General features: G+C 37.8%; 1 protein-coding gene across 2 annotated transcripts in view; it reads left to right on the plus strand.

Moving 5' to 3' along the window:
• The window catches only part of KAT6A (lysine acetyltransferase 6A), a 105154-nt gene that overhangs the window by 60884 nt on the left and 22212 nt on the right, over positions 1-22058 (plus strand). For both annotated transcript variants that reach the window (XM_065899767.1, XM_065899768.1), the window contains exons 6-8: positions 1137-1453; positions 3881-3999; positions 17237-17352. In XM_065899767.1, coding sequence (XP_065755839.1) covers positions 1137-1453; positions 3881-3999; positions 17237-17352 — 552 coding nt within the window. The remainder of the gene's footprint in view (positions 1-1136; positions 1454-3880; positions 4000-17236; positions 17353-22058) is intronic.

Genomic DNA, 22058 nt, shown 5'->3' on the forward strand with positions numbered 1-22058 from the left:
ATCATTTAATTCTCCCACCAGCCCAGTGAAGTAGGTACTGCTGGTACTCTCCTTTTTCAAAGGAGGAAACTGCAGTCTAGAACGATTAACTTGCATAGTTTATAGTAAGTGTTCAACTGAGATTAAAACCCCAGTAGGCTGGCCCCAAGGTCTGGCTCTAAACCGTTACCTTAGATTGCTTCTTTTACCTAAAAAACAAGGAAGAAAAAATTACGTTATTGAAGCATCTCACAGATTCTTCTCTTGATGTAATCTCAGTAGTTTATTTCTGTTATATGTACAGATTGCTGGATAGCTTCTCCTATTGAGGTCATAGCTAAGTCCCATTTCTGTGTCCTGAAGTAAAATAATGTGAATTTTCATCTGTTAGCAGAAATCAGGGATATAATTATCTCTTGTGGACTAGAAAACTGGGCTAGGTTTGGAGGAGGTGGGGCAAGATTAAGTAGCTAATTTTCTCTTTTCTTTGGAGTATCTTTATAGTAATTCACCTTTGATGATATGTAAACTATCTTTAGGCCTGTCAGCCTCTCACAAAATTTACCCACCCTTTGTACACTTAAGACGAAGGTGGTATAGCTGAAATGAGTGGGCGTTAGCAGCTTGAAATACATAGAACCAGTATTGTAGTTCATATTTTAAATCTTAAATCAAGCTTTAACTTTCCTGTAAAAAGATCTTTTGATTCCTGACTTGCAGAGAGTAACCCATCCTTATGTTTAGAGGTAAGAGTATAACTCTTGAGTTGGTGCAGAGATCCTTGGACTTCATACCTGGAAAGGTCTTAGTTTTTCTCTGGTACAACTCTCATTGTATAGATGAAGACACTGTTGTTTAAAGAGAATGTGATTTGTCCAAGATGTGCAGCTAGTAAGTGGCAGAATTATGACTCAGATATGCCCTCTGACTCCTGGCCTAGGATTCTTTTCTCTATAAAATGAAAAGGCTTCCCAGAAATACATGTTTCTAATAACATTACTTTTTAGTCATATAATATTTACAGTTTATGGAATATTCTTAACAATAGAGATTTTTAAAATATAGTTTTAGGTTATTTACTGTGTGTTATATATTAAATAGAAACCATATAAAGATTTCTTTTTAATAGTTTCCCTTTTCCCTGTTTGATTCTTTAGGTCAAAAGGTCCCTTCAGCAAAGTTCGAACAGGCCCTGGAAGGGGTCGGAAACGTAAAATCACTCTCTCCAGCCATTCAGCATCGTCATCAGAAGACGGATATCTAGAGCAAATAGATGGCTTGGACTTCTGCAGAGACGGCAGCGTCCCCTTGAAGTTCAATAAGAAAACCAAAGGGCTCATCGATGGCCTTACCAAATTCTTTACCCCTTCCCCTGATGGGCGGAAACCTCGAGGGGAGGTGGTGGACTACTCTGAGCAATATAGAGTCAGGAAAAAGGGCAACAGAAAATCAAGCACTTCAGATTGGCCCACAGGTAAAAGCTGTTCACTTAGAGACAAAAAGTGTTCCGAAGTGTGTTATTTGGAATAACAATAGTTATCTGGAGTAGATTCATATTTGATTATTAAAAATTGGTCTTGGACTATAAGAATGTGCTAAAGATATGTATATAAGTGATACTCAGGTGATAACTGTGGCAGGAACTTAGAGGCTAGAGATGAAGTTGGAGAATGGGCAAGTAGGAGTTTTAGACAAAAGAAGATGCTTTTTGGGTGGAACCACAAAGAATCTGCCTACAGAAATTTGGTGTTATAACCTTGACTCAAGGATAACTTTATGTAATATTTCATAAATTACAAAATAAATGATGTGATGAACATCAAGATGCTTACTTTATTCCTGGAAGGAAATTGCAGAGTATAGGTAAATATTGGGTTGGCCCAGAAGTTCGTTTGGGTTTTTCCAAGCCTGAATGAAGTTTTGGGTCAACCCAATAAAATGCTGATGGTATGAGCATAAGTGAAAGACCAAATTATATGCAAATATGATGAGGTCATTGATTTTTCTACTTCATATCTTGGCAAATACAGTTGTAATTTTTCATGGATTATACTTAAAAAGAGAGAAAGAGAACCACAGCTTCACACCATTTGCTTATGTGTCAGGCTCAGGTCCCTAGTTTTCAAAGTAGAAAACATCTGTGGAGAAGACTTAAAAGTATAGCAGATAATTCAAGTCAGAGGAGAACATTTTGATGAGCTGTCCAGATAATTAGAGCTGGTCTTATCGCTGTTGAGTTGCGAGAGCCTAACCTGTGAAGAAAGTTAGAAAGGGCTCTTGGATCACAGGGCCGAATCTGTAGTGTCTCATGTGCTGCAAGGACTTCCTTAACTTTTATTTCCTTCCCCACAGTGTCCCATTGGTGATTGTATTCACTTCTTCATCATTCCTGCTTATATCAATGATTGATTGGTCCACTGCAGGAGAGAAAAATCCTCATCCTTGTCAGGTCCCCCCTTTTATGCTGTATTGATTGGCTTTTCACCTGAGTGGCAATCAACTAACTACAGTTTAAGCATTTAAGTACTTTTCATATCTTTATCAGCCATGTAGACTGTAGATAAGCTCCACTCTGAGTACATTTATCTAAGAAAATATGCAAGCCATTTAGGTTGGATTTAGGAAGGAATCTCTTAAAGCAGATCGTGATAAAAGACATTTTTGAATTAACCATTTCACTGGTGGTGGATTATTAGAAGAATCTACTGGAAAGTGTTAGAAATTATTAGAGCAAATGTATAAAGTGTATGGAGAACCAGTATTGAGCTTTAGGCATTGGTATGAGCTTTTGCTTTAATTGGCTCTGTCATTTTCTTTATGAATTGTAGAGTTTAAGAAGCAATCTGCACCATCTGATACAATGCTACGGAATACTGTGCTAGATCTGTGCCTGCATCCGTCTGTGTCATGCACTAGGGGGCATTAAAGGCACAGAATATCTTCAGATTATATATGTATTTTTCAGTTTAGGAATATTGTCAAGAGTGAGTCCTTGTCCTTCTTCTTCTTACACTAAATGAGTAACTGTATGTGCAATTGATTTTTAAAAGAGAACTGTCTGTCACTAATGGGGTTTTTTCAGCCATACTCATACAGAGAGGAAGTGAGACCACATCAGTATCATCTTCAAATGCAAAGGATAGTGATCTACTTAATCCCTCAATGCTCCTTTCACTCATTTCTTTACCCATTTGAGGAAGGTGCATCATTTCGTGTATGCTTATTATAATTTGTCATACTTACCCAGAGGATTACCATCTGTGATACTCAGGCTTTGGAGTTTGTGCTTTAAAAGGGTACCCAGAATGTGAGGGGAGTTGGTAACTTGGCATCAGTTAAAGTAGCTATTTGAAATACATCTTTTTGTTGAGATAAGAATGTATTGGCCTTATGAAGATTGCGGAATCATTGAGAATTTTAAAAGGAGCAAAATTTCCTTGTTTTGCTCTGAAGTGATAAAAATTATGTCTTGCTATAACATAAACTTCATCCATACTGCCAAAGAATGAAGAAGCAGTATTTGCATGTTGACATGTTAAACTCATATTAAAAGTTTTATATTCATGTTATTTCAAAATAGACTTCATACTTCTTAGACCTTTTCCCTGTTCTACTTTTATATGTATGTATGTATGTACTGAAATATAATCTCTTTTAATGAAGTTTAAGTTTAGTTATTTAGCTAGTATTTTTAAGCAGCTTTAAGTCAATTCAGGGTTTTCATTATAAGGCAAGATATAATATGTACATATTGTTTATTGACTAGTATCTTTCTGGGAGTCAGTTTAATGTTATCCTCTTCTCTTTTATATAAATAATATTAAGACTTTTGAAATTTGTTCTAGTTCATGTACTAAACTGAAGGTAGCATTAATAACGTGAGCCCTTTCTTAATGTGCAGACAATCAGGATGGCTGGGACGGCAAACAAGAAAGTGAGGAACGGCTTTTTGGGAGCCAGGAAGTCATGACAGAGAAAGATATGGAATTATTTCGTGATATCCAAGAACAAGCACTGCAGGTAAAGTTGAATATTCAGATGGGACAAACAGTTTGTTCATGGATGAGAAACAGAGGATTAATTATATTGTGGGTAAAGCAGTAATAGCAATTTATCCATCTGATCTGCAAATAGATGTGGTTTGTGCGTGTGCATAGTTTGCTGGTGTTCTTTTCAAACCCATGATAACTGCTTTGGTTTTGCAGATAAACACATTGCTTTGACTAACAGTATCATATGAGCTTGGTTTATTTATCAATATTTTCTGTCTTATGTATGAAGAAGAGTTTAGGATTTTACCAACAAACAAAAACCAAGCCTCTCTCAAGTGATAAAACACATATTCATTAATTCAGGAAATATTTATTAAATGCTTCTGCCTTAATCCTTTGTTAACACGTAGCAAGATACAAATGTACAGACACAGAACCTACTTATGTGCCAGATGCTAGAGAAGCCAAGGTAAATGACAGGATTCCTTCTCTAGCCAGGAGAGACTTGTAAATAGATAATTTCCTTAATGTGAAAGTTTAATTATAGAATACATGGAATTTGGGGAGTATGGGAGGCAAGTATGTACTTCTTTCTCTCTGGGGAGGTCAGAGGAGGATTCATTGAGGGGAAATACTACTTGAGGTGGTCTTAAGAATGTATAGGAGTTTATCGGGATGACAAGGAATGGGGTCCCGTATAATTAGAAGGAACAGAAGTGTGAAGATTTGAAAATGGGGGGAAATGTGAAGAACATAGGGTGTAGATAATGGCAGAAGAACAGACTGGAAGAGTGCAGGGGTAGATCATAAAGGCTCCTTTGGATTGTGTTTATTTTTCTTTTGTCTTTCCCTTCTTTGCCACCAACTCACTGTGTAAGCCAAGTTGAGTTCTGTCTCTTTTCTTGAAATTAAGAATTTATGAGGCTGATGCTGGGGATTCCTGTTGCATAGGTGAAACTCTTTGGATTAAGAGACCCATTAGTGAATAGACTGTTTATGTTGAGTATTTTTGAAAAATAAAGACAACAGTATAAATATTCAGCAAACATTTACTCGGCATTTCACCATCTTATGATTTAACCAGGTATGGCTTTGAGTCAGGTAGATCTGAGGTCAAGCCTTGGTCTGTCATTTACTAACTTCTACTTCAGGCAAGTTGCTTAACCTCTGAAGGCATATTCTTTTCCGGACAAGAAGTAAAAAAAAAAAAAAAAAAAGTGTTATAGGTACTGTAGTAGAAAGTTACATGATGTTCAGTGGGAATTCAAAGGAGTGCTTCACTTTTTAAGAACCTTTTTTTTTTCCCTGAATAAGTTGCAGACATATGCTAATGCCTTTTCTTCCTGCTTATTTGTGTGTATTTCCTAAAAACAAGGACGTTCTTATACTTGACCACAGTACAGTCATCGCATCAGGAATTTAACACCAATGAAGCATGTTACCTAATCTGGAGATTTTAATCAAATTTCACCAGCTGTACCACTAATGTTCTTTATAGCAAAAGGAAAAATAAGCCATGTCCTGGTCCACTGTCCAGTCTAGGATCATGTGTTTCGTTTACTTGTTGTGTCTCCTTAGTCTCCTTTAACCTGAAACAGGTTCTCAGTCTTTATCTTTCACGCCCTCGACATTTTTTTTTTTTTTTTTTGCGGTACGCGGGCCTCTCACTGTTGGGGCCTCTCCCCTTGTGGAGCACAGGCTCCAGACGCACAGGCTCAGCGGCCATGGCTCACGGGCCCAGCCGCTCCGCGGCATGCGGGATCTTCCCAGACCGGGGCACGAACCCGTGTCCCCTGCATCGGCAGGCGGACTCTCAACCACTGCGCCACCAGGGAAGCCCAACCCCCTCGACATTTTTAACGTGTGCAGGTCATTTATTTTGTTGAATGTCTTACAGAGGTGACGTGTCCTCGTCAGTGTGTCATACCAGGAGGCACGTAGTAGGTGTTCGTCCTGTTACAAGTGATGTTAACTTGATCACTTGGTTACAGTGGTATCGTGCCTTGTTTCTTCTCTGTGAAATCATTTGCCCTCTGTAATTATTAATATGTATCTTGTGGGAATACACTTTCTGTAAATATCCTGTTTCTTATCAAATTTTACCTGCTAGACTTTGCAGGTTGCTTTAGATGGATTTAGATGATTTTCTAATTTCATCATTTATTTTATGTTTATTAATTGGCGTACTGCTGTAAGGAAGAGCTTTTCCTTCTTCCTCTCTATCAGTCTATCTATCCATCCATCCATCCCTCCATCCATATGTCTATCTGTCTATCTATGACTTGTAGATTCTTATTTTATGAATTATCTTAATCATTTGTTGCTATTGATATTTATTTTGATGCTCAGATTGTTCCAGATTTGGGCAGGGGGAACCTCAAGCCGGCCCCTGTGTCATTCTGACGTGTCTCTGTCATTTTTTACCCCCACACAGATTGAGAACATTTATTGTGATTTTAATCTCTACCTCACCCTTAACTTTGGTTTTTTTGTGTGTGTTACTTTCTCCAATTTATTCTATTCATATGGTGATGTTTAAAATTGAGGTATAATTGACATATAACATTGTATTAGTTTCAGGTGTACAACAAAATGATTCGATATTTGTACAGTCCATATTCATATTTACTTTTGGCCACAGCAGTATATCCTAGGCTCTTGTTGTTCTGGTTGTAGATTCAGCCATTTCTCTAAGAATGCCTAGTTCCTTTTATTGGAGAACACGAGTCAGTAGTAGTTCTGTTCTTTTACTTGCTCAGGCCCAAAGAGGTCCTTGATTTTTTTTTCTGTCTCATGCTCTGTACATATTCAGTTCATCAGCAAATCCTGTTGGTCTGCCTTCACAATATATCCAGAATATGACTCCTCCTTTTCCCTTCCACCTCTGTCTTAGCCTAAGCTGCTGGCACCTGCTTGGGCTGTTGTAATGTCTCCAGACCCAGCTACTTGCTTCCACTCCTGTTCCTCACCCCCGTCCTTAGTCTGTATTCTTTATACAGGGCCCGCAGTAAATGTTTTGAAACATACCACTCCTCTGCTCAGAAGCCCTCCAGTGTCTTTCAGTCTTGCTTAGAATGTTTAAAAAGGCCCACCATGACCTTGTGCCTGCCCCCCTCTTCCATGTTGTCCTCCCACTCTTGCCCTTGTTTGCTCTGCTCCAGCCACAGGCCTCCTCCTCTTCCTCAGACACACCAGGCACCCTTCTGCCTTGGAGCCTTTGCACTTACTGCTCCCTGTCTGGGTTGCCCTTCCTCTGGCCCAGACGTCTAGTTGGCTCATTCTGTTTAGGTCTCTGCTCCTGTCACCCATCAGAGAGGCCCTTCCTAAATCCCAAACTGAAATAGCATACATTTATCCCCACTGTATCACTCTGTGTCCCCCTACCTGCTTGCTTGTCCTATATAGTACTTATCACTTCCTGAATGTAAATATTTATTTCTAGAATGTAAGTGCCTTGAGAACAGGCACTTTCTTTTTGGTCACTGCTTTATACCAAGTACCTGGAATATAGTAAAGGCTCAGTAAATATTTGTTTAATGAATGGATGTTTAAATGAAATTTTCTGCTGGGAGAAATGGGCCAGGAGTTGGAATAATAGGAATGTGAAGAGAAAGATGACTATAGAGAGAGTTAAAAGGGGTGCTGAGCCTTGCTGAGACCCAGTGGAGACAATATAAATTTGTATTGACAATAATCTGGCTAATTGTGTGTTTCTTCCAGCATTTTATTAAACTTGTGATTGTCCATGTACGTATCTGGCACCAAAGAAATAACTAGATATTTGAATTCTAATCTGTGCTTATTTTCATTGGCAGTGCACTGAAATTCTGATGATGGTGGTATTTCTGCATGAGGTTCATTCATTTGGAATTCATGTGCCCGGCATGGAACTAGAGCTATAGGCTGAACAAAAAGTCATAGCTTCTGCCTTCATGAAACTTTGCCTCATGAGTGAGACAGATAGTAAACAATCATACAAATGAATCTGTTATTACAAACTGATAAGTAACAGGAAGGAAATAAGAATGCAATGAGAGGTTATAGTAGACACTTCCTGGTCCAGGTGTCTGGGATTCCTCTTTTAGGGCAGTGATAATTTACACAGGGACCTAAAGGTTGAGTGGAAAAGTCAGCAAGGCACAAAACTACTAAGAAGAATGTTCCAGACATAGGGGCTGCCTGTGTAAACGTCTTGAGGCATAAAGGATCTTGGTAAATTTGAGAAACTGAAAGGCGGCCAGTATAACTAGAGTACAGTGAATAAAAGTCACAAAAGATAAAGCTGAAGAGATAAGCTGACGACATAAGTTAGGATTGGGGTTTTTATTGTAACTGTAGTGGGAAACCATTGAATGCTTTTTTTAGAAAATTCTTTTCCATTATTGTTTATTATAAGATATTGAATATAGTTCCCTATGCTATACAGTAGGTCCTTGTTGTTTATCTCTTTTGTATATAGTAGTGTGTATCTGTTATCCCGAACTCCTAATTTATCCCTCCCTGTCCCTTTCCCCTTTGGTAGCCATTAGTTTGTTTTCTATGTTTGTGAGTCTATTTCTGTTTTTTAAATAAGTTTCATTTGTATCATACTTTTTAGATTCTGCATATAAGCGATGTCATATGATATTCGTCTTTCTCTGACTTACTTCACTTAGTATGATAATCTCTAGGTCCATCCATGTTGCTACAAATGGCATTATTTCATTCTTCTTTATGGCTGAGTAGTATTCCATTGTATATATCCACCACATCTTCTTTAATCATTGAATGATTTTAGAAAGGAAATAGATCAGATTTGCATTAATTTTTTTTTTTTTTTTTGGTCCACTCTATGAGGAATGGATTGGAATTAGGCAAGAGTCAAAGCTGGGAAACCAATTTAGAGGCTTTTTCAGTGATCCAGATGGAAGAAGATGGTGACTTAGACTAGAGAGGTGGCAGTGGAAATGGGAGAGAAGTGGATGGATTTAGCATGCATTTCAGAGACAGAGTCAGCAGAACTTGGTGGTAGATTCAGTGTGCAGTGTAAAGGAGCAGGAGGTTGTCGAGGACAGCTCCCAGGCTCTCGGACCTAATGTAACAGAGGAAGTGGGTTGAAGCCAGTGGGGAGAGTCACTATTGATTAGATTAGATGATGTTTTTAAATAATAGAAGCATTCAGAAACATAACCTACAAAGTCATTTTTGAGAGCCTAGACATTCTTTAGTAGAAACCGCTTCAACCTTTGTTCCACAAATTTTGCGGGAAGATTTTATTACAGGGTCTTATGCAGTCTTCGTAAGAGATAAATAAATGATAAAGGAGTTAATATAGGAATACATCCAAGCAAAACCCCATCATTTATTAAGTACCTGCTTTGTTCTAGAAACTATGCTAGGTGCAGGGGCTATGAATGAGACACTGTTTTTATTTTCATAGAGCTTTTGCCATTTAGTAGGAAACGTACTCACAAAAGCAAATCCAGTAGTGATGGCTCATAGTGATGATCTTGAACAATTAAATTTTGTGATACATTATCTAATTAAGTTGAGCATTATTGAAATGTTTAGCAAGTGCCACCCCCCCAAAAAAAAGTCATCTATTAATTGGTTTTGTTTTGTTTTGTTTTGTTTTTGTTTTAATTTCAGGAGAAGGATATAGTTTGCCTGGTACTATGTTCCATCATTACTAGCTAGTCAGCGAACACTTCATAAAAAAGAGCCACCTCTAAAAAGAAAAACAGAAGTGTAAGAAATTAGTAGTATAGGCTTTTGTTTGGAATTATATTTCAACAGTGATCTTGTGAGCTTGGAAGAAATGGTTTTTCTTAAAAGATGCATTACCAGAAAGAAGCATTTGTATTCAATTCATTACATTGAAGAGCATAACAGCCTCCTCGAAATATATAGAATGATATTTACATAGAATATCACCAAATAGCACATTATATTTCTATAGTAATTTTAGTGCTTTCTAATTTTGAAGGATTTGATTGTTTTTTTTTTGTGGTTCTAGAAAGTTAACAGCATTTTTGAAATCTGTCTGGGCCACTAAAATAATTTTCTTCTTTGCATAAAGAATTGAACAGTTAATTAGAAATGGAATAAACTAGGTTCAACAACTCTCTTCACCCTATGAGGTAAGGATTGTTATCCCTATTTAATTTAATTAAGTAATTAATTTTTTTCCTAGAAAAATGTTTATCTTAGAATTAACAAAACATGCATGTAAAAGCATTAACATTATATGCCTAATGTCGCAACTACCTAAACAGTCATTCTCAAGCCAGGATGTACTGCAAAACCACCTTAACCTGCCTAGGCTCTGTTCAAATATTCAGAAACTCCAGGGACTGAGGAGAAGGGGCCCAGGTACAGTGTTTAGGAAACACTTGCCAGATGATCTTGTAGTTGGGAACTGCTTTAAGATATATGAGCCTGTTAGCTACAACTAGAATAGGAAAGTCAAGATGCAAAGGCGGTTCTATAACTTTAAGCAGTTAGTTCTCATCCACATTAACTGTCTGAGATTTTTGAAAGTGGTGACAGGTACATAGGTAACCAATGTATAGAGATTGTTTGGCGACTGTTCATCTTCGTTACGTTTTCTGGACAACTGCACACGGATACGGTATGTGACATTCCTTATTCCTTTGGCCCAGCAGCTTTGTTGAGCCTGTTGTCAACGCGCACATCTGGAGTTCCCATCTCCTTCATGGCAAATTTCTGGATTTCTTTGAGTGCCCAAAGGGCATGCTTCTTGAAACCCACTCCATTTTACACAAGGAAACCGAGACTTTTAGTTGAGTAACTTTCCTGAAGTTACGTAACTAGTAATGGTAGAGGTGGATTAGAGCTGGAGCCTGTGTGACTTCCATTTTTGTGCCCCTGATCACAGTAACATCCTGCATTACCTTGTAAAAGACGTTACAGAGGCATCAAAATCATAAAGCCTGTACTGAATGCAAGTAGGGAAAGGTAAGATAAACAGCAAACAGTGGCCCAGAGTACCAGTTGATGTAATTTGTTGCTGTATTAAATGATATGGACTGTTCCATATGTTCACAGTATATTCTAGGATTAGTAAGAGTTGGTATGATCTGAGATGGTCACAGAAGAAGCAGGATTTAGGTAAATGAAGAGGATGAGGACTTACCAGGTAGAGTAAACAACATTAACTTCAGCTTTGAGGAATACAGTGTATATATTATATTAATACAAGAGACATTGTGATTATTGGTCCATCAGGTCAGCAGATATTTGAGGGCCTACTATGTGCAGGTCATACTGTGGCGATGATGTAGAAACACAATAGCTGCCTGTGAAGGTGTTATAACACGGGCAGTCCTTGCTTTGCATGGCGCTGTGCTGATGGGGACACATGAATATCAGAATTGTGTTCGTGCTTCATGTACTCTGTAGTGACTGAGATTGGATCTCAGTTTTGATATGCGTAAGTTTCAGTTAACATGGTAGCATGCAAAGCAAGGACCGCCTGTAGTTTAGTCTGAGAGGTAAAACTGCATGGAACATTGTTGGGTAATGGTAAAAAATATATTGAATTACTGATATAGGGCTGGATTTTAGAGGACTTTGAAAGCTAGTAAGAGGATGTTAGTTTTAGCATGCTGGGGTTTTAAGGTATCTCCATGACTGCTTTTTTTTTTTTTGCGGTACGTGGGCCTCTCACTGTTGTGGCCTCTCCCGTTGCGGAGCACAGGCTCCGGACGTGCAGGCTCAGCGGCCATGGCTCACGGGCCCAGCCACTCCGCGGCATGTGGGATCTTTCTGGACCTGGGCACGAACCCGTGTCCCCTGCATCGGCAGGCGGACTCTCAAGCACTGCGCCACCAGGGAAGCCCCATGACTGCTTTTTTGTTGCTGGAGTGGACTCCTTGGTACTGCTGAAATTAGGGATGGGAGCAGAGGGCTGTTTTAGTGTCTGAAGGCATTTACCCATTAATTATGAGTCACATATTAAAGGCTGTTTAGATGTATTTTGAGTTCATTCATTTGATGATTTAGCAAAATTTTATTGAGTATTTATTAAGATAGTGGTTAAGAGCCTAGGTATTAGAGATAGCCTGCACGGGTTCAAATCCTGTCTCTGCTGAGTGACCTTGGTCAACCAAGTTACTTAATAGGTTTCTTGAAAGGATTAAATGAATTGATATTTGCAAAGCGCTTAGTATGTCGTTCACATCATTTGGGGCGTTGGCCTTAGGTAGGAGCCTAGAGCATTCATCCATAGCCTTAAGGAAGGGCAGGGTGTATGGCCACAAGGGTAGACATACAGATGTGCCGTGGAAAGCTGTGGAAGCTCTCTTTTGATTGCTTCTTAGAAAGCAAAGGCATTGCTTGAATGTGTAGATGGGGTACAAGGTATTGGAGGCTTGAGAGACAGGAGAAAGTAATGAAATAATCTAGAAGAGTAGGACAGTGAATGGAGTGGGGAAGCATCAAGTGCGCATTGAGGTTAGTGGGTATGAATTATAAATTAAGACTAGTGAGCATGGTTCTGTGTTTTTCTCTAATAGTGTTCAGATATGAGGGTAATAACTTGGATTGTGTTGGAATATTGAATTTAACCAGAGTTGGGATTTTGGTGAATCAGGAGAAAAGCAAGGAAGTTAAGGATGTATGTAAAGATGAGGTACAGTAAAAGACCTTGGAATCTAAGCTGGATAAGAAGAAAAAGAAAGTCTAAGTCCCCATTTCTCCCTCCCCCAGCCCGTGACAACCACCATTCTACTTTCTGTCTATGAATTTAACTACTCTAGGTAGATCTTACATGAGTGCAGTTGTAAAATATTTGTCCTTTTGTGTCGGCCTTATTTTACTTAGCATAATGTCTTCAGGGTTCATCCATGTTGTAATATGTGTCAGAATTTTCTTCCTTTTTAAAGTCTAAATAGTATTCCATTGTGTGTTTGTACCACATCTTTTTTATCCCTTTATCCGTCAATGGACACTTGGGTTGCTTCTGCCTTTTCGACTTATGAATAAGGCTGCTATGAACATGGTGTACAAATAATTGTTTGAGTCCTGGCTTTCAATTCTTTTGGCTGTATTCCCAGAAGTGCAGTTGCTGGTTCATATGATAATTCTGTGTTTAATTTTTTGAGGAACTGCCATACTGTTTTTTTCCGCAGTGGCTGTACCATTTTACATTCCCACCAGCAATGCTCAAGGGTTCCAGTTTCTCCAGATGCTCGCCAACACTTGTTATTTTCTGGCGTTTTGTTTTGTTTTTTATAGTAGCAATCCTAATGGGTGTGAAGTGGTATCTCATTGTGGTTTACATTTGCATTTCCCTGATGATTAGTGATGTTGAACATCTTTTCATGTACATATTGGCCATCTGTATGTATATCTTCTTTAGAGTGAAAAAAAATTATAACTCATTTTATAGTAAGATCTTAGTTACCCTAATTCAATTGTTGGCAAAACATGATCTGAACTGAGTTTAGACTATATGTATTCTTTACTTATCCCATTTAATGTGACTATTCATATGCTTTGCTAAAGAAATATTAATGTATCTGATTATGGAGCATTGTCCCAAATCCTACTGAGGCTGTTGATTTAAGATACATATAGGTACTGTAGTACTTCTCTAACAAGAGAAAAATTCAGTATTCCAAAGTACATTCTATTCCAAGGGTTTTGGATAAGAGACTGTGGACATGTAGTAGCTTCATTTCTTTGGAAAACTAAGTTCCAGTTCAAAGAAACTTACACACAGACTTTTGGAATTCAGAAATTAATTAGTTGAGGGCTACCCATACTTTCTATCTCACCTTGTACCCGGTTGGTTCTTTTCTTTCTTTGTGCTTCACTCTTGATATTCCCGTCCTGGAGTTCTTCACCTCTTAACTTCTCTGATCCTTGGCTTCTCTCCCCTCCCCCCATCTGTAAAGCAGGCATGTTGTTTCCTACTTTGAGGAATGGATTGTGGGGAATAAATGAGATGCCAGTGCGAGGTGCAGAGACTGCACAGTAGGTGCCCCACACATGCTGAGTCTCCTTACTCCTTAAGGTCATGCTCTCTCCACTTCGCAGCATGTGGACTCATTCTTATGCATCTCCTTCATCAGGTAGCTTTTAATCCCTAAGGAACAGAATTATTTTTTATCATAGCTTTTATGGGAAAATGTTCAAATACCAGAAAGACATGTCCTCTCCCCACATTTCAGATTCTCATACTGATACTAAGGGTACAGTCCTACCCTCCACTCCCACACCAAAATGTCATTTCCCACAGGGAATGGAAAAGGAAGGTCCGGCAGAGGGAGGGAACAGGGCTGTATTTACATCAGTTGTAATTTTCATTCTGTACCATATCTAGACTTGGGGGTCTCTGTGTGCAAGAGTGGTCTCTATATTGGAAAATATAAATTAGTCATTTGACAGAAGTGGAGTTTTTGCAGAAGAGTAACAGTCTTTTCTCAAATTGCTGGTAATAAAAGTTTCATTATCTAGAATAGGTATATTTAAAGTTACCTTTTGATTTAGCCCAATTACTAGTGCATTTAGTGCCCCCCTTACTTTCTTAGATTAAAAAATCCATTCTGGCCCAGAATATATGTTATGTTTTAAAGATTTTGGCGTATTCAAATGAGAAGGAGGGCACAGAGTGGCAGAACCTGAGTTAAAAGTTTAAAAAAATGTTGTGCCCTTGATTGTATTAGATATCTGCTACTTTGAAAGCTGCATGTTTAATGACATTTTGACTGAAATTTAAAAATAAAATGATTTAGTAAAGATAACCTTGTAATTCAGATTTGACAATTTGAATTTGGCAAGGACTAGGTTAATGAGTGGTATAGATGCAGCTGTTACTTCCTCACTGCACAGAGCCTTTGTTAATTTCCAGACCTTGATAAAGGGAAACACACTGGCTCAGAGGCTTCTTTCCCAAGGGAGCTGGAGGTCGTGGAGCCCTGTGGCTGTGCGCATCTCGCACAGTGGGGGAAGGCGAGAGCTGCAAAGGCAGAGGAATTCTGCTCTGAGTCTGGTTTTACATAGACTCTCCTAGTGACGGCGATGTGCAGACAGTTGTACTGGGGCTGGGTATCCACTTTTGCGTTCGGCGTCCACCTGGAGGAGCGCTGGGCAGCGGATGGGAAAGCTCTCACACAACAGGCGGTGCCGGAGCAGGTGCATGGTCTCACCTTTCGTGCTTCCTGCTTGATCCTTGGCTCAGGAAGTTAGATTTGGTTTCTGATATTGGTTATTATGATATTTTCTATACTACTATTCTTGTTGTTTTGAGCTGTGAAGATAGGCTAAAAGATACTACTTTATGAATTAGAATACATGATTCTGGAATGTAGTTTAAAGAACAGTGTGTTTAAAACCTTTTGCAGAGTTCTGTTTTGGTTTTCAGAAATGAAAAAAATCTTACTTTAACCCTGTCTTGTGTTTTTCTTTTTGATTTTTGCCTTTGGAAGAGCCTCAGTACTCCTTGGTGTCATAACACAGTTTATCCAACTAATAGATGTTTGTCTTTTGTTTTGAGGTGTCTGAGGAAGAGGTGAGGTTTCACCTGGCTGTGTTCCAGCATGAAACCTGAGATAAGTCCCTTGGCCTTTTATAAAAGGGAATGGTTAGAAAGACCAGAGAGTTCTCAAATGAGTTGTGGTGAAAAGGCTTCTTCCTTAAATGAATTTATATGAAAAGTGAATAAAAACCTCTGAATTTTTTTTTAGTTTTGTTAGGAGGGGTGTGTGTGTGTGTGTATGTGTGTGTGTGTGTGTGTGTCACGAGCTCCAACAAGGGACTTTAGTAATCTCTGTGATTTTTAAAGCATAAAGTTGAAGGATAATTTTGGTTGCTCGTTTGAAGAGTTATTAATACTCGTGTTTGATTAGGCTAAATTCTACCTCCTTTTTTTAAAAAAAAGTCATTTAATAGACTATCCGTAATAAATATACATGCATATATATAATGTGTTATGTGCATAACACACAGGGGCAACCTTGTTTTATTGCACTTCACTTTATTGTGCTTCATAGATAGTTAGGTTTTTACAGATTGAAGGCTGTGGCAGCTCTGAGTTGAGCAAGTGTATCAGCACCACTTTTCCAGCAGCATTTGTTCATTTTGTGCCTCTGTCACGTTTTGGTAATTTTTGCAATATTTCAGACTTTTTCATTATTATTATATTTATTCTCATGATCTGTTATGGTGACTTGCTGAAGGCTCAGATAATGGTTAGCATTTTTTAGCAGTAAAGTATTTTTTAATTAAGGTATGTCCGTTGTTTTTTTTAGACATAATGCTATTGCAAACTTAATAGACTAGAGTATAGTGTAAATAGCTTTTATATGCACTGGGAGACCAAAAAATTCGTGTGACTTGTGATACTCACTTCGTTGCTGTGGTCTGGAGCGGAATCCACAGTATCTCCGAGGTATGCCTATATACATGTATACCTGTATGAATCTTGCTGTAGTGGATGCAGGGCAGATCAGATTCCCCTTGAATTTAAGGTTTTAAAACCTGATCCTTGTAGTCAATAGCAGTGGCTTATATTTGAGCTGCTGCTGTGGAAGTCCTCAACGCTTTACAAGTTATTCTTTTTTTAAGGTAGTGTAGTTCAGGTTATTGCAGGGATGGGGGTATAGAAATTATTTTAATTATATACAGAAGATAGATAAAAAGGGATAAAAGTGTGTGTTTAACAGAGTATTACTTTCTTTGGTTAAACCTATGAAAAGCCACTAAGAAGGGAGTTTTAGGGGCAGTGTAAAATGAAGACTCTTACTTGTTTTGTCATATTCCTTAATATCTGTTTTCACAAACCGGAGGATGATTCCTTTCTGTACGTGCTCACATGTTGAGTAGGTGGTTGCCGTTGCTGTCACTTGGGACACTACACATGTGATCTCGGCCAGTGGGCAGCAAGCACTCCTCCCCACCCCTGACTTTATATCCCCAAGTGCTGGCAGGGTCTCTTTAACAACTAAGTGATTAAGGAGTGAGTTTAGTTGAGGATATTCACAGAATTATTAAATGTGGAAACTGCAATGTCACCAACTGCATTTGGTTCTAAGAGATTTATTAGCATTTTTATTCTTCATTTGGATGCTCTATTTAAAGGATAATACACCTTATTTCAAAACTTACTAGCTTGTTCCTGGCTTTTTAACTTTTCCTGTGGAATCCTGAGAAGGTGACACTTAGATTCAGATGGGTTTTTTTTGTTTTGTTGGTTTTGTTATCTTTCTCAGTGTATTTAATTTAACTAACTTATGTAATTAATGTATTTTCTCACTGCACAGAAAGTTGGAGTGACCGGTCCCCCTGATCCACAAGTCCGCTGTCCCTCTGTTATTGAGTTTGGGAAGTATGAAATCCACACCTGGTACTCTTCTCCATATCCTCAAGAATACTCAAGGTATGTTTCAAGAGACCATTTACTTTCTGTTCTTAGATTCATAGAACTTCAGCACTAGAAGGGATCTTGGAGACACTGTAGTGCAGTTCATGTTTTTACATTTGAAAAAACTGGTTGGTTTTAAATGTCCATAATAGCAGCATACTTTGGCAGCTACTTAATCTCAGTTGGCTTTAGATTTTCTTTGCTGTAACCTGTCCAAAAGCTGTTACTTAAGATTGGAAACCTGACACATGGTCAGAATGAAAGGGGAGCATTTTTTGTTTATGAGAAATTTGCCTTCATACTTCACACTAAGAATATTTTTAAAGGGAGATTCTTATTTTTAACTATAAATAAAGTTTCACTGAGTAGCCTTTTATTTAAATTTTTATAATTTAACGAACTTAGTAAATAATTTGTTTTCCCAGGAGTAATTGGACAAATATTACATATAAATGGCTTGGGTTTCTAGATATAAAAACTGGTCAGTCACCAGCTTTTTGGGGTCAGGCAGCATGCCAGATTTGTTTCATGACTCAACTCTGACATTTATAAGCTACGTAACCTTAGGAGTTACCCAGCTACTTGTTACCTTAGTTTCCTCATCCGTAAAATAGAGATAACAGTAGTTCTTCATGAGGTTTATTGTCAACATTAAATAAGTTGAAATATGTAAATCACTTCAAAATGGTGAGTGCCCAGTAATGTCAGTTATTATTACTTTTTTCTTTTAGGATTGAAATTGAAAGAGTTAAAGTAAGATTTGGTCAAAAAATTAAATACTGGCCTACCATTTGAAGTACAGCAGTCATATTAATTCTTTCTTTAATCCATAAGCTACATATGCCTCAGTTTCCCATTTAGCAGAGTGTTATGAGAAATAATAAATTACGGTGCTCTGTGGGTTAAACACGTATTCAGAGTACTTATTATATAACTTCTTACCTATCTAGTAACATGGTTTGTCTAAAATGTTAGCCAAAATAATTATACTGACAGTGATTTATTTAGTGCTTTATAGTATACACGGTGCTTTAATAGGGGTTATTTCTAAGAAGCTGGGAATAGGCCAGTATAATTTGTTAAAAAACTAGAACTCAGTATTTTTTTAAACTTTCCATGTAACTTAATAACTTGCTTGTCTGGTTTCCAAGTCTAACAGAAATAGAAAAATAAGAATGAGAATGTTCTTACAGACCTAGATCTCAGTGACCAAAAGAAAAAGAGAGAGAGAGAGAGAGAAAGCAAAACTCTAGGAAACTAACATAAAGCCTATGAAACACAGCAAACTGAGACCCATTTATTGTAGAGTCAGTTAGCCCCAAACTCTGTGGTAGATCTTTAAGGCAGCATTCTGTTTATTTCATGGAAGAACAACAATCTGAGTTTGTTAAAAAGATTAAATTATATTTATATATTATTTTATGTATATATGTTAAAAGAGGGAAGGAAATTCCTCAACTACCTACAGAACACAGGTATTCAGTACAATTTCCTCCTCAGGAGTTCTGGGTAGCCAGGATATTGTATGATCAAGAACAGCGAAGTTGAGGAATTAATTCCTTCATTAAAATAAATTATTTTTTTAAATAAATTATTTTAATAAATAAATTATTATTTAAAGTAATAGGTTTTTTTTTTTGTTTTTTTTTTTTGTTTTTTTTTTTTTTTGTGGTATGTGGACCTCTCACTGTTGTGGCCTCTCCCGTTGCGGAGCACAGGCTCCGGACGCGCAGGCTCAACGGCCACGGCTCACGGGCCCAGCCGCTCCACGGGATGTGGGATCTTCCCGGACCGGGGCACGAACCCGTGTCCCCTGCATCGGCAGGCGGACTCTCAACCACTGCGCCACCAGGAAAGCCCAGTTAATAGTAATTTAAAATAAATTATTGCCGTTTTTAAGTGAGCTGTCCAAATCACAAGAGTGCTTCACTTAGAAAAGAAAGCTTGTCCAACACATGTGTCACCTGTTCCAGGGATTGTAGTGCAGAGATTAGAACCACAGGCACCGTCTCTCTTCCCCTCAGGGGGAGGAGAGGAGCTCCATTTACTAAGGAATGGAGATAGAAGATGAGAATGGACCTAACCATGAGGCTGTTGACTTTAAGATATTAAGCCTCATCAAAAATGTGCTTTTTGTTCTGATGAGGTTGTCACTGGAACGTGACTTCTTAACCAGCTTTGAGGGAATTAGTTATCAGTGAAAGAATGAACAAACATTGCCAGCAGAAAAATAAATAACCAAAAAAGTATAATAGGAATTGTAATAGAAAGCAGCGATAGGGTAAGAACTGTAAAATTCATCAACTTTCTTAAGTAGAATTTTAGACATTTTCTATTCATTTTCTTATCCACCATTGTGGAGGGTTCCCTGAATTTTGCATCAGAAAATATTCTGTAATTTAATAAGCTCTTTAGTATCGATAATTGTGATCTTTTTCTATCTATTCATAATTTTAAGTACATTGTTAGGAAACCACATAATCTATTTAAAATGAGTTTAGGTTTGTTTCACTTCTGAGTTCTTTTAAACTTGAGTTGGCTAAAATGTTTAGAGATCTTATGTTTTCCAAATAATAAACCTGTATTTTTACTTTGTTAATGACTATTATTCTCTGCTAAATTACTTCAAATTATTTTCTTGTTGTTAAAGGTTTTAAACACTTTTTAAAAAATTCCAAATCCTAAAGCATGCAAAATAGGACAATTGGAGCAAAACCAAAAACGATCACAGGAGGAAAAATCTTTTGGGAAGTGGGATTATGCATTGTCTCCCATAATATTCAGATATTTGTGTGTGTAGTGTATGTTAAGTAATATTGCATCCATGACTTAAAAAAAAAAAACAAAGCAAAATGAAACAACAACGATGAAGCAATAGTGCTGCTTCATTTGGAGCAGTATGATTAAGTCTCAGATGTTGAAAAATAGAAACCAGAGTTTTAACCCTAGGTTTCTCCAACAGGGCCATGTTATGCACACACATGGAAGACAGGTCCATAGAGGGCCCTGCTCTGCCTTTAAAAACATGACATTGATGGGCTAGAGGCAAGAGGAACTGTGATCATGGGATAGCCTCTACTCCTGAGATGCTTAGAGCCTAGCTTCTTAATGACCTCTTTGCTGCAAGATCATATTAAGATCCTAAGAAGGCAGATTCCCACATTATTGAGTAGCTTAGGAAGCTTGCTCTACCTTTTGATCCTGTTCCTGACTTGATTTGATGCGTAGATTATGTACAGCCCCAGTTACTAAAGAACAGCATCCTTGAAGTCCTTGAATGCCCATTAAATGATGACATAAAATGGATGAAAGGAGAATAAAAATATTCATAGTATTAATTATAAATAATAGCAGCTATAGTTACCATTCACTGAGCTTGCTACTGGACTAAACACCTCTGGAATAATTCTGTGAGGTGGATATTGCTTTCTTTGTTTTACAGCCTAGGGCCCCCAGCAAACATATTCAAGACCATACAGTTTATAAGTGGCAGAACCAGGATTTAATCCCACTTTTCTCTTACCATATAGCCATAACCTTTAACCTCTCTGCTTCACTACTCCATGTAGCATTGATATCTAGATTGATCTTAGATGGCTTGTACCATAGTCTTTGACTCAAGTAGTATTTGATATAATTTTTATTGTATTAAAATTTTACTACAAGTTGACCTGTTATAAAAGTCACACAAACTGCTACTATCTTGGGCAATGTTCAAAAGCCAAGAAGGTATTGTAGGAACTTCTAGGAAGAATATTTGCATCATCCTAGAAGTAAGGGAAACAATAAGCTGCAGCCCAGTCCTGACTTCATAGACTGGTGTCCATATACTGGGTGACTTTAAAATTGAATGTCAAGTAGGGGGGCTATACCCCATGATGCAGCTAATCACAGTGACCATACACCAACTTGATAGTCAAGGCCGAGGTGCTCTCAGGAAGAAGATGACAGAAAGGAGCACCCAGCAGTATTCTTTAGGGCAGGGAGTATTCATAATCTCAGTAACTGCATTTCATTTCATGTGATCTAATGTTTTTCCTATATGATAATATCTTTTCAATGAGAGAACTGCAGCCATTTGTACTATTACAAGAAGAAATATTTTGTTTTTTCCTTGAGTTTTATTGGATGATTCCCTTTAGACTAACAGTGTCATCCCAGTAGGCTTGGTTTTAATGAAGTAAGAGGCTTTTAAAATACAAAGGATCATAAGAGAGTATGACAAACAACTGTACGCCAGTCAAATGGACAACCTAGAAAAAATGGAAAAATTCCTAGAAATTTAGAATCTCCCAAGGCTGAAGCAGGAAGAAATAGAAGATATGAACAGACCAATTCCCAGTAATGAAATTGAATCAGTAATAAAACAACTCCCAATAAACAAAACCCTAAGACCAGATGGCTTCATAGATGAATTCTACCAAACATTTAGTGAAGAGTTAACACCTGTCCGTCTCAAACGATTCCAAAAAACTGCAGAGGAAAGAATGCTTCTGAACTCATTCTATGAGGCCAGCATCACCCTGATACCAAAACCAGATAAAAATAACCACAAGAAAAGAAAATTACAGGCCAATATCACTGATGAACATAGATACAAAAATCCTCAACAAAATACTAGCAAACCAAATACAACAATACATTAAAATGATCATAAACAATTGTAAGCAGTAATCAAGTGAGATTTATCCCAGGGATTCAGAGATTTTTCAGTATCTGCA

The sequence above is a fragment of the Phocoena phocoena genome, chromosome 21 (genome assembly GCF_963924675.1).
Source record: "Phocoena phocoena chromosome 21, mPhoPho1.1, whole genome shotgun sequence".
Taxonomy (NCBI): domain Eukaryota; kingdom Metazoa; phylum Chordata; class Mammalia; order Artiodactyla; family Phocoenidae; genus Phocoena; species Phocoena phocoena.